General features: G+C 42.1%; 1 protein-coding gene across 2 annotated transcripts in view; it reads left to right on the forward strand.

The window, feature by feature from the left end:
- obi1 (ORC ubiquitin ligase 1) overlaps positions 1-15,388 on the forward strand; it is a 48,921-nt gene that overhangs the window by 21,289 nt on the left and 12,244 nt on the right. For both annotated transcript variants that reach the window (XM_072257296.1, XM_072257297.1), the window contains exon 5: positions 11,807-11,895. In XM_072257296.1, the coding sequence (XP_072113397.1) occupies positions 11,807-11,895 (89 nt within the window). The remainder of the gene's footprint in view (positions 1-11,806; positions 11,896-15,388) is intronic.

A 15,388-nucleotide genomic window follows, 5' to 3' on the forward strand; every position in this document is an offset into this window, starting at 1 on the left:
GACCTATAATTGGATTTATCCAAATTATTTTCCCTGTGCATGCTTTGCTTTCTCTTCATACTTTCTAAATGTGTATTGTAAACGCAATTTTAAAAAAAACAAGTTTCTATATCTTGTGTGTAGCTGTCTGTGTAATCACTCTATCAATGATTATAAGCAAATTTTTCTAAACTTGTATGGTACTGCTATACAGTTTACTTCCTAATTCTATAAATTTGCTTCCTAAATTCTCCAAGAAAGGAAATAGGTAAATAAGGCATAACTAGATTAAGGGTCTGGGTTACAAGTGGGAGCACCACCATCCATGTGCCATTCTGCCCCAAAAACACACTTTATTGTTCCTATATCCAAGCCGTGGAACATCGCCCTCAAGGTCACCCTGTGGGTGACCTCACCAGAAAGTGGCATAGCATTCCTGCCCAAGGGCGATAGAGGTATCGCCAGTGAATTCCATAATCCGCTAATGAGAAAGCAGTTAGTTTTATAAATCTTCTTTTATAAATTGTGTATTGTTTTATTTATCTAATTTTGATAGGATTACTACATGTCATCCATGTAATAGATATAAAGTGTATCTGATATGCCAAGTACGTCAGGTAAAATGCAAGTTAGTTTATTTAACTTGTCACTTGCGCATTTAGACAGAGAAGAAGATTATTTGACCCACTGGTCACTAGGATCTCCTAGGAGAGCAATCTCATTAGTCCTAGCTCCCCACTTTATTTTTTTTTTGAAGCCCTGCGACTGATTCTCTCCTAACAAGTCTATGAATTCCCCTCAATTCTTTTTTGTCTATGCTAACAGCCAATTAACCTTCTGGATGTAAGAGAAAACCAGAGTGTCTGGAGGAAACCCACACTGAACTGAAGGTTGGAATTAAAGCTTGTCCCTAGAGCTGCAAAGCTGCATCACCATAAAGTAGCACAAAGGAAATCAATGGGTATATCTTGCCTGCAGCAGCTCTTGGAACAAGCTCCAAATTGACCCACTTTCCTTACTTGACCAATGACATTTTCCTGTTCCAGTTTCCCTTTTGACTTTGCTGTGTCTGGTTCTATTGACATTTCAGGCAGTACATTGCAGATCACAACAGTCTAAACCTTTACATTCACAAGACATTTTGCAGAGGCTGGAAATCTTGAGCAACACACACAAAATGCTGGAGGAACTCAGGAGCCCAGAACGTCAACTGTTCACTCCCCTTCCATGGATGCTGCCTGACGAACTGAGTTCCTCTAGCAGTGTGTGTGTGTGTGTGTGTGTGTGTTGCTCTAAATCTATATATCATTGTTCATGCTTTCAGCGGAGTGTCACCCTATTTACTTTGTTTTTTGTCGTGTGCCTGCGTGCGTGCGAGTCTCTGCGTATGCATCTGTGTGCGCGTCTGTGCGTGCATAATGATGTCTTTTTCATGGCTTTTACAAGGCGCAGAGCGAGAGAGAGACTATGTGGTGCGCCACTCCTCACATTTTCGCAGTATTTTTCAGTTTTATACGTTGTCGAGTTGCAATCTCAACACTCAACCCGGTGCGGATGGAAAGCGTACTCGGGAGCGGACCCGACTGGATTCGAACCCGGGAACCTCCGTTCCAGGGTCCGGCGCCGATGTCATTGCGCCACCAGCTGGCCCGTATCACCCTATTTACAAAACCGCAATTTTAATCAACATTATTTCATTTGCTCTTATTCTCCTCTGTTCCGACAATCTGAGTTCCTGTTATCTCTGCACAGAATTGAGGTGATGCCCATACATATTAGGGTGGATGTGAGTGCACACACATTTTAACTAAAAACCTTTCTTACCTATCATTTTATCCAGTAGAGTGTCAGACTAATACAGCACAGAAGCTGGCCCTTCAGCCCATCAAGCTAATTCCTTTTCCCCACATTTGGCCCGTATCCCTCCAAACACCTCCTATCCACATACTTAGCCAAAAGACTTTGAAATGTTACTATTGTACCTGTCTTAGCCACTTACTCTGGGAACTTATTGCATATTTCAATTTCAGTACACTCTTAAGCGAAGAAAGAAATTAGTTAAACGTACAAGTCAAGTCAGGACTTGATGTAGGGTCTCAGCCCAAAACGTTATGTTTGCTCTTTTCCATAAATGCTGCCTGGCCCATGAGTTCCTCCAGCACTTTGAGTGTGTTCCTTTTAAATTCTCTCCTCTGTGCCTTGCTGTTTCCGAGTAGGGAGAGTTTGATAGGAAACAACAGGAATTCTGCAGATGCTGGAAATTCAAGCAACCCACATAAAAGTTGCTGGTGAACGCAGCAGGCCAGACTGCACCTCTTCCTAGAGATGCTGCCTGACCTGCTGCATTCACCAGCAACTTTTAAGTGTGTTGCGAGAGTTTGATAGTCTCGCCGAAATCTAGGTAGAGAACCTCTCCAGAGTACCCTAATTGATTCTTTTTTGATGGCTGTCGTATTTCTCCCCATTTTATTGAATAACCCCTTCGGCATTTTGAAACGTACAGATTGCAATGTTTGTCCTGTCCTGATGGATATAAGTTCCTGTTTCCTGAGACAGGATACATAATATCGGGGAAGAAGAATATAACAAAATTGGATACATTTTGTATCCTTCATCGAAGATAAAAGACCTAAAATAATAGGAGGAACCAGGCCCAGGGTGAATGAGAGGTGTGGAATGAAGGCCATTGATCAATACACTTAGCATAACTATCTTTTTCCATTCTGCCCCTCTGAATGGAGGCTAATGGAGACAAAAGAGAGACTGTAGGTGCTGGAGCAACACATACAAATTCTGGAGGAAGTCAGTGGGTCAGGCAGCATTTGTGGAGAGAAATGAACAGTAGACATTTCGAGCTGAGACCCTTCATCAGGATTGGAAATAAAGAGGGTAGAAAGATAAATGAGAGGGGGCAGAAGAAACGAGCTGGCGGGTGATAAGTGGAAGAGGCAAAAAGCTGAACAAGGTGGAATTTGATAGGCCAAGGACAGTAGACCACAGAATAAAGGGAAGGAGGTGGGGAACAAGAGGATGGAAGGTTTGGGTGATGAACAGGTCATGAGGGTGGGGGAGGAGAAAGAAAAGGATGAAAGTGCTTGAAGAATAAGGAAAACCAAAAGGGAGTGGGGGTATCAGAGGGGAGTAGTTACCAGGGATTAGAAATCGATCTTCATGCCATCAAAATGCAGATTACCAAGACAAGATTATGAGGTATTGTTCTTCTAATATGTATCTAGCCTTAAACTTGGCCGTAGAGAAATCCATGAGCAGACATGTCACTGTGGGAAAGGGAAGTGGAATTAAAATGGCTGACCACCAGGAGATCCTCGCTGTTAAGGTGGAGAGAACAAAGGTACTCAAAGAAGTGATCATCCCAGTCTTTGTCACCGATGTAGAGGAGACCTCTGAGTGCAGCTGCTCTCTTTCTTTTCAGTCCTGATGAAGGCCGTCAACCTACAAAGGATCGGCCATGATTAAATGGCGGAGCAGTCTCGATGGGCCAAATGGTCTGATTTTTCTTCGTGTCTTATGGTCTTGAAACATTGACCAGTCATTTCCCTTCATAGAGACTGCCTGATCTGCTGAGTCCCTCCAGCACTTTGTGTGTTTTGCTTAAAGGCTAATGTTGCCCCAAGTAACCTGCGGATTGCTTATTTTTCTTAAGAGGTATTGATTTTGGATATGCAATGAAATTCATTTATCAAATTCTATGTGCATTGTCTGTTTATTCTGTTTTTAATTTGTTGCAGTCTCTTTGACTATTTCTTATCCTTTTCCCACCTGGAGTGCATATTTATGAGTTCTAAAGTATAAATCAGTGATATAAATTGTGAACAGCAATGGTCTCACACTTGCCCTTTTGAAGTTCCACTTCCAGTCTCTGCCATTCTGAATAATCAACATTTAACTCTGTCTAGCCTGGCTGGCTAGCCAATGTGCAAATTGTCCCCTTATTCCTGATCTAATAAGTTTTTCACAATTATCACCATTTCTGTGACCCTTTTACCATTTAGAATGCAGAACAATCATGTATAGGCCCTTTGGCCCACCATGTCTATGCTGACCATGGCGCTAGTGTAATTTAACCCATTTGCAAGTACATAATCCGAAAGGCCTTTGAGATTATATTGTTAAATATCCTTTGTTAATTATAAGAATTATATAGGAAAAAATAAGTTTGTTAAGCACAATACTCCCATGCTATTCTCTGAAAGAATTATCCGCTTAGTCTCACAAAAAGACTGCGTTCACCAGCATTTTTTGTGTGCGTTGCTTGAATTTCCAGCATCTGCAGATTTCCGCGTATCCGCTTTGTCTGTTTTGTTTTATTGCTTGTTTACTGCCTTATCATCTGCACAGACCCATTTTATTTTCAATAAAAGTGAACATTCAAGCTCACTACATCTGAAACTTTACTCCAGCTCATTCAATAATGCATCATACTAGTGTTTTCTTTCACTGTTGTGCCTTTATTTTCATGATACAAGATTGTAATAGTGAAGTGTGGAAGAAGTGATTAAAATCATTGCAAGGCCTTTGAGGTAATTAACATTAACATCACAGAGTCACTTAGCAGAGAAGGCTCCACTTAACCCATCATGCCTACAATACCAAGTAAGTCAGAGTGAGATGAAAAAATATATTTCTTTTACCACGGCAATCACTGAACTTATATTTTTGAAACAATGAAATTTGGATAGTTAATTTGCATTTCATATTCTGCCACATGTAAGTCATGGGGTTTTGTAAATTGTGCAGTGCAGGCTTTTAAATTCATGGAGGGCTTAAGTGTAAGTTCAGATCCAATATTCCCTGCTAGTAGCTTGTCTAGGTTGGCAGAAGCTTTCCATATCCACTCCATATCAGTTCCCATCATGAATTCAAACACTCTCCACACACTCATCTACTGTTTGTCATGTGATTCATATAATATCTATTGGCCTTCTCTATAGCAATTTGGGTTTCAAATCGAGGAAAATTTTTAAGCCCGGGTTATAAATTCTGTGAAATTCAATATTAATAATCTTTCACAAAATGGAAATGACTTGTGCATAACCTTCTAAATTTTGATTGCTGAAACAACCATTAGAACTCTATCAGAAAGCCAGACGTTAATCTGTATCCAAAAATTCTGTGCATGTTTTAATCCATGAATCTTGGCTGCTGTATTTGTCCAACCAAACCAAAGCTGGGTGTACTGTATGGCCTACAGTATGATAAGGGACTACTTTATGTTGTAGGGACGCATCATTGCATGTGCTATTTGGCGTGTATTGATCTGCACATGTGTGCCAAGTTCGGATTATGCCAGTAAAGCACCATAAAACTTAGCTCCCGTCTCCGGCGTTTTTATTAATAGCATTGTTGTGTAACCAGGCCACATACACAACAAATTGGCGACGAGGTGAATTGTATTGGAATGCCATGTTTTAATTGATAATGACACTCAGAAGAAGAGCGCAAGGAATGAGCCAAGGAGTGGGAGAAGGAGGCAGAGCGAGGCCGCAAGTCCGAAAGGAAGCAGGAGCACAGCCGGGGTCGGGAACGTCAGGAGACCAAGAGACACAGTCAGAGCCGTAGCATGTCCAGCCATGACCACAGCTGGCGCTGACCCCCAGGGGCTGAGGGTCTGCCTGCCCCAGAAGGGAGATAAAAAGGAGCGACACACACACACACACACATCTAGACAGAATGTGCTCATGGCACGAGCAAAAAGGACATGTGAGTCAAAAAGGAAAATAAGGGGAGAACGGGGCTTAATTAATATAGCAAAGATGGCGATGATTGGAACCATTACAGCATTTGATAGTGGGATTGGAGACTGGGTAACTTGCATTGAAAGAGTGGAGTTACATTGTGAGGCTAACGGTGTTAAGGATGAAAAGAAAGCCAGCGTCTTATTCAGTATTATGGGAGCAGAAACATATGGCCTGCTACGGAGCTTGTTAACCCCTGAAAAGCGAGCTGACAAAACATTCAAGCAAATAGTAGACACTCTCCGACAGCATTTAGACCCCAAACCACTAGTCATTGCTGAAAGATTTAAATTTCACAATTGGAATCAGAGCAAAAATGAAAACATTTCTGAATATTGTGCTGAATTGCACAAATTATCAGAACATTGTCAATTTGGAGCTGGTCTATCGGATGCATTGAGGGACAGCTTAGTGTGTGGCATGCACTGTGAAACCACACAGAAGAAGCTTCTGTGTGAAAGAGACCTTAGATTCAAAAAAGCGCTAAACATTGCAATATCAACAGAAACAGCAGCACGGGGTGCTTCCGAGATACAACAAAATTCTCTGGAATATGCCGCAAATAAAATGTCACTGAACAGGAATGAAGGAAAGAAATGTTACTGTTGTGGGAACAGGACACATGACCTGGATGACTGTTGGTTTAAAGACAAAGAATGCAGAAACTGGCAAACAGGGCCACATTGGCAGAGTATGCAAAGCTAGTCAACAGCAGAAAAAGGGCAAAATACAGAGAAACAAGAAACCCCAGAAAGGAAAATACAAGGTACAGGTGTCCCCCACTTTTCGAACGTTCGCTTTACGAAACCTCACTGTTACAAAAGACCTACATTAGTACCCTATTTTCACTTTAAGAAGGTGTTTTCACTGTTATGGAAAAAAAAATTCAGCGCACGGTAAAAAATCAGTGCGCGATAAAAGGCAGCGCGCCCCGAGCAGCCGCTCTCCCCCGGATTCTTGTTTAAACATGAGCCTGTGAGCAGCCGTTTGCAAGATGAGTTCTATAGTATCGGAAAAGCCTGAAAGAGCTTGTAAGGGTGTTACACTTACGGTAAAACTAGACATAATTAAGTGTTTTGATCGTGGTGAACGAAGTAAGGACAACGTGAGTTTGGCTTGTGGAAGTTGACAAAGATGATGTTGAAGAGGTTTTGGCATCCCATCACCAAGAACTGACAGATGAAGAGCTGATGCGATTGGAAGAAAAAAGGATAACAATTGAAACTGAATGAGTAATGATAAAGTACGACTTTAATTTTGAAAGGGTACGTCGGTTTAGGGGATATTTGCAGGATGGTTTGAGTCCTTATTAAAGAACTGTGTGATAGAAAAATACGCGAGGCTCAGCAGTCAAGCAAGCCTTCCACATCAGCCACAGCAGATGACGAACCTCGACCTTTGACATCGAGGTGGGCAGTCATAGGAGAAGATGAGCTGCCTGCCCTAATGGAAACAGACAACGATGACGAAATGACACCCCAGTGTCCCACCACCCCAACCCCCGGGCCATGGACAGATACTGATTCACGGAGAATGCAAAGGTAGCCGGGAGGCACACAGCACATCTTTAAGAAAAAAGCCAAAATAAACATGCTAATTAATTAGGTGCCGCCGACACGTAATTGTTGGCCCAGATCAGAGACGATGCAATCGGAAATCGGCACTGATCTGGGCTGACAGTTACGGGCGGCACCTAATCAATTAGCATGTTTCGGCTTTTTTCTTAAAGATGTGCTGTGTACCTCCCGGCTACCGCTGGACCCCTGCATGCTTCGCAGAAATGTATCGGTTGGCGGCCTGGAGGGTGGGGGGCCACTGCACCACCCAAACTCCGACTCAGTCTAACACACCATCATCAGTGTGCTCGGCGCTGAACCAATTCCCGTAAGTGATACTGCACTGTACATACATTATTTCTACCTTGTATCGGCTGTGTACTTTTATGTGTTATTTGGTATGATTTGGCAGCTTCATAGCTCAAAGGCTACTGGAGAGCGCTTGTGCGTGTTTTTGCTAACAGCGCTTGCGTGAGATTTTCTGCCGACGGCGCTTGCATGAGATTTTCGCTCCGGAGAACAGTTCAGTAATGATTGTGGAAAAGTATTTCTATATAGGCTGTGTATTTATGATATCATTCCTGCTTTTACTATATGTCACTGCTATTTAAGGTTTTATGTGTTATTTGGCATGATTTGGTAGGTTATTTTTGGGTCTGCGAATGCTCACAAAATTTTCCCATATAAATAAATGGTAATTGCTTCTTTGCTTTACGACATTTCGGCTTACAAACCGTTTCATAGGAACGCTCTACCTTCAGATGGCGGGGGAAACCCGTACACAAAATAAAAAGAAGGCAGTTCTGATGAAAACGACTCTGATGAAAGTGAATTGTCTTGTCGGCAACTTCTGAGCGTGAAAGAGACAGATGATTGAAGAGTAATATGGATCACTCCACAAGTGGTGGGTGTGAGACTGAAAATGGAGTTGGATACAGGCTCAGCTTTAACAGTGATCTCTGTACACGACTACAAATGACTGTTTTCGCACATACCTCTGAAACAAACTAAACTACTGCTAAAGACTAACACAGGACAGAAAGTGCATCCCAAAGGTAAAATTAAAGTTACAGTGACCTGTGGAGACAAAACACAGCAGCTGAACCTCTATGTACTGAAAAATGGAGGACCACAGTTGCTGGGACGTGAATGGCTCGGGCAAATCCAGCTGGATTGTTATACCATCAAGGCACTAGATATGTCAACAAAGGAGGGCAACTCGGCAGGGAAGATGTCGACAGCTCTCCTCTCACTCATTGTCGACTATTATAACTATGAGGAGGAGCTAGACAGCGTCGATGATGAGGACAAACACAATATCCGTGGCCGCGACTCAGATGAAGATACAGAGGATGCAGGGGAGACAGATATTGCCAATAAGCAAGATGATGAAGACTACCTGGAAGTAAAAGAGCAGATGTTCCAGGAGAAATTGACATCTCTCAAAAGACAGCTACAGCAGTTACAGGAAGGCACTTTGCAGAGTATCAGAAAAGGATGAAGAAACTAGATCAGCAGTACGAGGAAAGAATACGAAATGCAGAGCTTTTTCTGCAACTGGAGACAGGACAAGTGGAAAGTAATTATATTAAAGAGAAGAAAGCAGCAGTGAAAGAATTTGAAGATAAAAAGGTTGTTAGAAGAAAAGAGAAAGATGATTGAGAATGAGAGACTAACAATGAAACTCACAGGAGATTCTATGGAGGTAAAGCCAATAATGATGAGGAAATTAAGGAGGAGACCTAATGACCCTGTTCCAGTTACTAAAGACGAAAACCTGCACCTGTGCAGTTAAATTACTTGTTAACAGATGAACAGATAATGGAAGATCTGCGATCTCTCAATAAGCTTAAATCTCCAAAAAGACCAGCGTCTCTGTCTTCTGAGCATCTTCCCAGCACTCCTGCTGAATCATCAGTAAAAAGATATGAAGCACGAATAGAAGATGGAAAGTTATATTACGATAAGAGATGGTATCATAAAAGGTCAGGCTATCTATTTGGAATCTAAGGAGAATACGAAGATTGGCTGTATAATTAGCTCAGTTGGAACAAATGAGATATGGGTAAGGAAGACAAGTGATAGCACAAAGATGTGTATATATCTAGGACAGCTGCACAGAGGAATCTTCATTATATGGAGGCAATCTGCTGCCTAGAACTCTTAGCAAGTTGGAGACACACACCTTCTTAATTCCCTACGCTCAGAGGTCAACTGTTCATGACTTTTATATGGAAATCTATTAAAACAAACAAGTTTATTGACAGACGAAGAACACACTATTTGAAGACAATTTTCAATGCCATCTCAGTTTTGATGATTGTACATATTTTTAAGAATAACATTCACCTTTTCACGGATTTCACTCTGCTTTCATCATCTTTGCAAGATAGAGGTGACTACTGTTTATGGCTGGAACCTGCCAATTTGTGGATTGTTTAATTTATTCCAGACAATCTAGTGAAGACCTATTTGCTTCAGTGCCGCGCAATCTAGAGAAGACCCCCCCCCCCCCCCCGAGACTTTAGTTATAAATGGGTCTTGGATCAAAAGTAAAAAAAAAAGGTTTGTTATAATTTGATATTATGTTACTTTGTTATGATTTGATATTATTAAGTTACTAAGTAAACAAATGGTAGGCGTTTGTATGTTAAGGGTAGACATATTTGTTTAGCATAGCGACCCAATAAAAAAAACAGTTGATACACTATTAAAATAAAAAGGGGAGGAGTGTATTGTATGGCCTACAGTATAATAAGGGACTACTTTATGTTGTAGGGACACGTCATTGCATGCACTGTTCAGCGCATATTGATCTGTACGTGTGTGCCAAGTTCAGTTTCTGCCAGTAAAGCACCATGAAACTTAGTTCCCGTCTTCAGCGTTTTTATTAATAGCATTGTTGTGTAACCAGGCCACATACACAACACAGGGTTTAAGAAAAGACTCATTCATAGTGGCAAGATTGTGGAATTCTTTACTACATGGAGTAAAAACAAAGTGCTATAAATACGCAGCGGGTCAGGCTGCGCCAATAGAAAGAGGGAAGCAGAGGTAATGTTTTGGGATTGATGAGTCCATTTATTCGTAAAGTGCTATGTAATATGATGTGGGCGATCATGTTTATTCCATGACTGTGATTGTCTTTAACAAATTCTTCTGCAGGAGTGGTGTGCCGTTGCCGCCTTCTGGGTAGTGTCTTTACAAGACAGATGACACTATCCATTAAAAATACTCTTCAGAGATTGGCTGGCGTCAGTGGACGCATAACCAAGACTTGTGTTTATTTGCAATAGTCAAAGTGGATAGTATAGCTGGTTATTTGACTTCCCGTTAAAGTGATATGATAGGAGAAAGGATAAATGGGTTATATTGCTAGAGCTAGAGGTGGAAGTGTGTGTGAGGGATTGTTTAGGTAGGGTGTGGATGCAAGCCGGACCTTGTTGAGTCAATTTTCTCATTTCTATGCATGCTTCTGCCCCCAAAGACTTAAGACATGCTCAAATTTTAACATCTTGATGTTAGGCATTTTAAAGCATGGAGTTTTCCGACTCTTCTCAAGACATGTTTGCATTATTATTCTCCTTCCAGACTTTTCCATTTGAGCATTTTCTAGCTCTTTCCACTTAGCTGTGGATATAACTTTGGAGCATTCCCTGGAAGAAAGTGCTGTAGAGAGTTAACCTAATTACATTCAAATTGACAGTGCATGCGTGCTGAACTACTTAATTTTCCCTGTTGGTTTTAATTGAACTTGGCCACTCGCACTCTCTTCTCAGTTAGTGTAGGCCAAGAAAAGAAGCTGATCTTCAGGAAATCAATCGGTATGTTAATTAACAACTGCCTTCTAATCAGAGTTGGATTTGGCGACAGTCCAACATTGCTGATGATTTTATAGTGGTTCTTCTTGCAGTAATATGTACCAAAGCCATGAAAAGGAGGGTGATATTTAATGCAGAACTGCAAGGGCCCATGGAATGAGACTTGGAGGATATGTTATGCTGTTGTGAAACATTACGTCATATCATCTATTTCCACAGGAAGAAAGGTCACTGTGTGCTGTGTAAATAGACTTGCATTTCAAGCATCACCTTTTGGCATTAAATTCAGTCTAATGCAACATGAAACTTAAATTAATGCTTTTCCTCTCTTCTTAATAGCTGTTGAGCAAATCCGTTGATGTAGACACATTGTCATTGCGTACTCCATTCAAATCAGTTAGTTGTGCAAGAAACATGATTTTACCATTAGTGCATTCCCTTGATGTCTTGCAGCTAACTCTCAGCTGCCAATGAAGTATCAAAAGCATATTCTGCATTTTTCCATAAAATATTCATTTGTAAAATCTAACTTAAATTGAACTTTGTGTGTTGGAAGAAGATCATGTGCATAATGAACCTTGGAAAGGTGGGCATGTGAATTTTATTTTGATGTTGACTATTTGGTGCAAATTATGATGTACCCCTTCAGTATCTGTAACAATGCTTTAATGTTTCTAATTTTTTTTTCCTTTAGGCAAACCAAAAACTTCGTATTCAAAATGGTGATCTTGTGAGGGAGAATTTACATCTGAAGGCTGAGGTGGAGAGTAGATCACCACAAAAGTATGTATGATGGCTGTGCTAAATATAACAAGATTAGTTGTCAGCTTTATCTTCCCTCTGTCTCTTCCCTCCCACTCTTGTGCAAACTGTTACCCGAGTACTGTGTTGCAGTGTGAACAAAGTCACCGGGGAGGTGCGGCTGGTAGATAAAAGCAGTCTTTTATTGGACAAAATGAGACACACTTTGAAGGAAGAGGCCTGTTCAATCTGATATTACATGACATTTTATATGCTAAAGATCAAAGGTAACAGCAGGACAATTCTATAGTTACAGTGTATCTACAATGCTTCCTTTGAATTACGTATAATTTTCAAACCACCTCCTTCGCACTCGCACTTCAGATACCCAGAATGAATGTTCCAGCATCTGCCGATTTTCTCGTTTGTTAATCAGCATCTGGTTTTTCAGTACACAGCTCCAGGAACCTATTGTCCATTTTATTTGCTGGTCGCAGACACTACTAAATCCATCAGATTTTCCCAGGCTACGGCAGTTCTACATAAACTGTAGATAGAGTGGATGTAGAGAGGATGTTTCCATTGGTGGGAGAATCTAGGAACAAAGGGCACAACCTCAGATAACAAGGACGTCCCTTTAGAACAGGGTTAGAACATAGTATAGTGCAGCAAGGAACAGGCTTTTTGACTCAAAATGTCGTGCCAGACCAGCTGAAAAGTAATTTTAAACCCCCTCCCCCCCAAAAAAAAGGAATCCCTCCTGCCTACACAATGTCCATATCCTTCATCTTCCTCACACCCATGTGCCTATACCAGGAATCCATCACTCTGAGTGAACAAAACTTACCCTACATCCCCTTTGAATCTACCCCATCTCACCTTCAATGCATGCCCTGTGGTATGAGGCATTTCTACCCTGGGAAACAGATACTCCCTGTCTACTCTGTCTGTGCCTCTCATAATCTTATCAACTTCTATCATATCTCCCGTTGGCCTCTGCCACTCCAAAGAAACAACCCAAGTTTGTCCAACATCTCATGATACCACATGTCCTCTATTCCAGGCAGCATCCTGGGAAAACCCTTCTGCACTCTCTTCAACGCCTCAACATCCATTCTATAGTGCTACCAGAACTGCGCGCAATACTCCAGATGTGGCCTAACCAGAGGCGTATAAATTTGCAACATAACCTGTTGACTTTTGAACTCAGTGCCTCGACTAATAAAAGCAAGCATCCATAAGCCTTCTGAGCCACCTTATCGACCTGTGTAACCACTTTAAAAGAGCTATTAATTTCAATCCCAATCTCTTTGCTCAGCAACTCCATTAAGTATCTTGCCCTTAACTGCTCCTTGCCCATAAGGTGCAACACCTCTCATTTATATGGTTAAACTCCATCTGCCATTTTTCTGCCCATATCTGCAACTGATCTATACCATGCTGTATTCTTAGCCAGTCTTCTACACTATCTAAAACTCCACCAATCTTGGTATCATCCGCATACTTACTAACCTACCATTTACATTTTCATCCAGGTGATTTATATAAACCACAAACAGCCGAGGTCCCAGAAGAAATCCCCGTGGAGCGCCAGTAATTACAGACCTCCAGCTCAACTATATGCGAGCCAGTTCTGAATGCAAACAGCCAGTTCACTGTGGACCCCGTGCATCTTAACCTTCTGGATTAGCCTCCCATGAGGGACTTTGTCAAATGCTTTACTAAAATCCAAGTAGACAACATCCACTGCCCTACCTCCATCAATCTCTTTCGTCACCTTGTCAAAAAAACTCAATCAAGCTTATAAGTCATGACCTGCCTCTCACAGTGTCATGCTGGCGCTCCCTAATCAGGTTTCCAAATGCCCACACACAGTATCCTATCCCAAAGAATTTTGTCCGGCGATATTCTTCAACTGACATAGACTCACCGGTCTATAGTTCCCAAGATTTTCGCTTGATCCCATCTAAGTAGAGGTACAATATGAGTCACTCACCAGTCTTCCAGGAACTCACCTGTGCCTGTAGAGGACACAAAGATACTGGTCAAAGCCCCAGCAATCTCGTCTCTTGCCTCCTTCAATAACCTAGGGTAAATCCCATCAGACTCTGGGGACTGGCCTACCATAAAACTCATTAAGAGACCCAACACGTCCTCCTTGACCTCTAAACACCCTAACATATTTATACACTCAGTATTGATCTTCTGGTCCCCCATGTCCTTTTCCTTGGTAAATATTGAAGCAAAGTACTCATTAAGTACCTCACTCACATTCTCCACCTCCAAGTAAATGTCTCCCCCCCGCCCTATCGTTGAGTGGTCTTCCCCTCTCTCTAGTTAGAGAAACATAGAAAGCCTACAGCACAATACAGGCCCTTCGGCCCACAAAGCTGTGCCGAACATGTCCTTACCTTAGAAATTACCGAGGGTAACCAATAGCCCTCTATTTTTTTTTTGAGTTCCATGTATCTGTCCAAGAGTCTTGTAAAAGACCCTGTCGTATCCGCCTCCACCACCATCACTGGCAGCCCATTCCATGTACTCACCACTCTCTGCAAGGAAGGAAGAAAAAACTTGCCCCTGACATCTCCTCTGTACCTACTTCCAAGCACCTTAAAACTGTGCTAGCCATTTCAGCCCTGGGAAAAAGCTTCTGACTGTCCACACGATCAATGCCTCTCATCATCTTATACACCTCTATCAGGTCATCTCTCATCTTCCATCGCTCCAAGGAGAAAGGACCCAGTTCACTTAACCCATCTCATAAGGCATGCTCCCTAATCCTTGTAAATCTCCTCTTCACTCTAGAAAGAGTTTCCACATCCTTCCTATAGTGAGGCGACCAGAACTGAGCACAGTACTCCAAGTGGGGTCTGACCAGGGTCCTATATGGCTGCAACATTACCTCTCGGCTCCTAAATTCAATCCCATGGTTGATGAAGACCAGTACACCGTATGCCTTCTTAACCACACAGTCAACCTGCGCAACAGCTTTGAGCGTCCTATGGACTCAGACCCCAAGATCCCTCTGATCCTCCACACTGCCAAGAGTCTTACCATTAATACTATATTCTGCCATCATATTTGACCTACCAAAATAAACCACCTCACACTTATCTGGGTTGAACTCCATCTGCCACTTCTCAGCCTAGTTTTGCATCCTATCAATGTCCCGCTGTAACCTCTGACAGCCCTCCACACTATCCACAACACCCCCAACCTTTGTGTCATCAGCAAATTTACTAACCCATCCCTCCACTTCCTCATCCAGGTCTTTTATAAAAGTCACAAAGAGTAGTTAACCAACACACATCAAAGTTGCTGGTGAACGCAGCAGGCCAAGCAGCATCTCTAGGAAGAGGTGCAGTCGACGTTTCAGGCCGAGACCCTTCGTCAGGACTAACTGAAGGAAGAGTGAGTAAGGGATTTGAAAGTTGGAGGGGGAGGGGGAGATCCAAAATGATAGGAGAAGACAGGAGGGGGAGGGATAGAGCCAAGAGCTGGACAGGTGATTGGCAAAAGGGGATACGAGAGG

Source organism: Mobula birostris, chromosome 5, assembly GCF_030028105.1.
Source record: "Mobula birostris isolate sMobBir1 chromosome 5, sMobBir1.hap1, whole genome shotgun sequence".
In the NCBI taxonomy this organism is placed as follows: Eukaryota; Metazoa; Chordata; class Chondrichthyes; order Myliobatiformes; family Myliobatidae; genus Mobula; species Mobula birostris.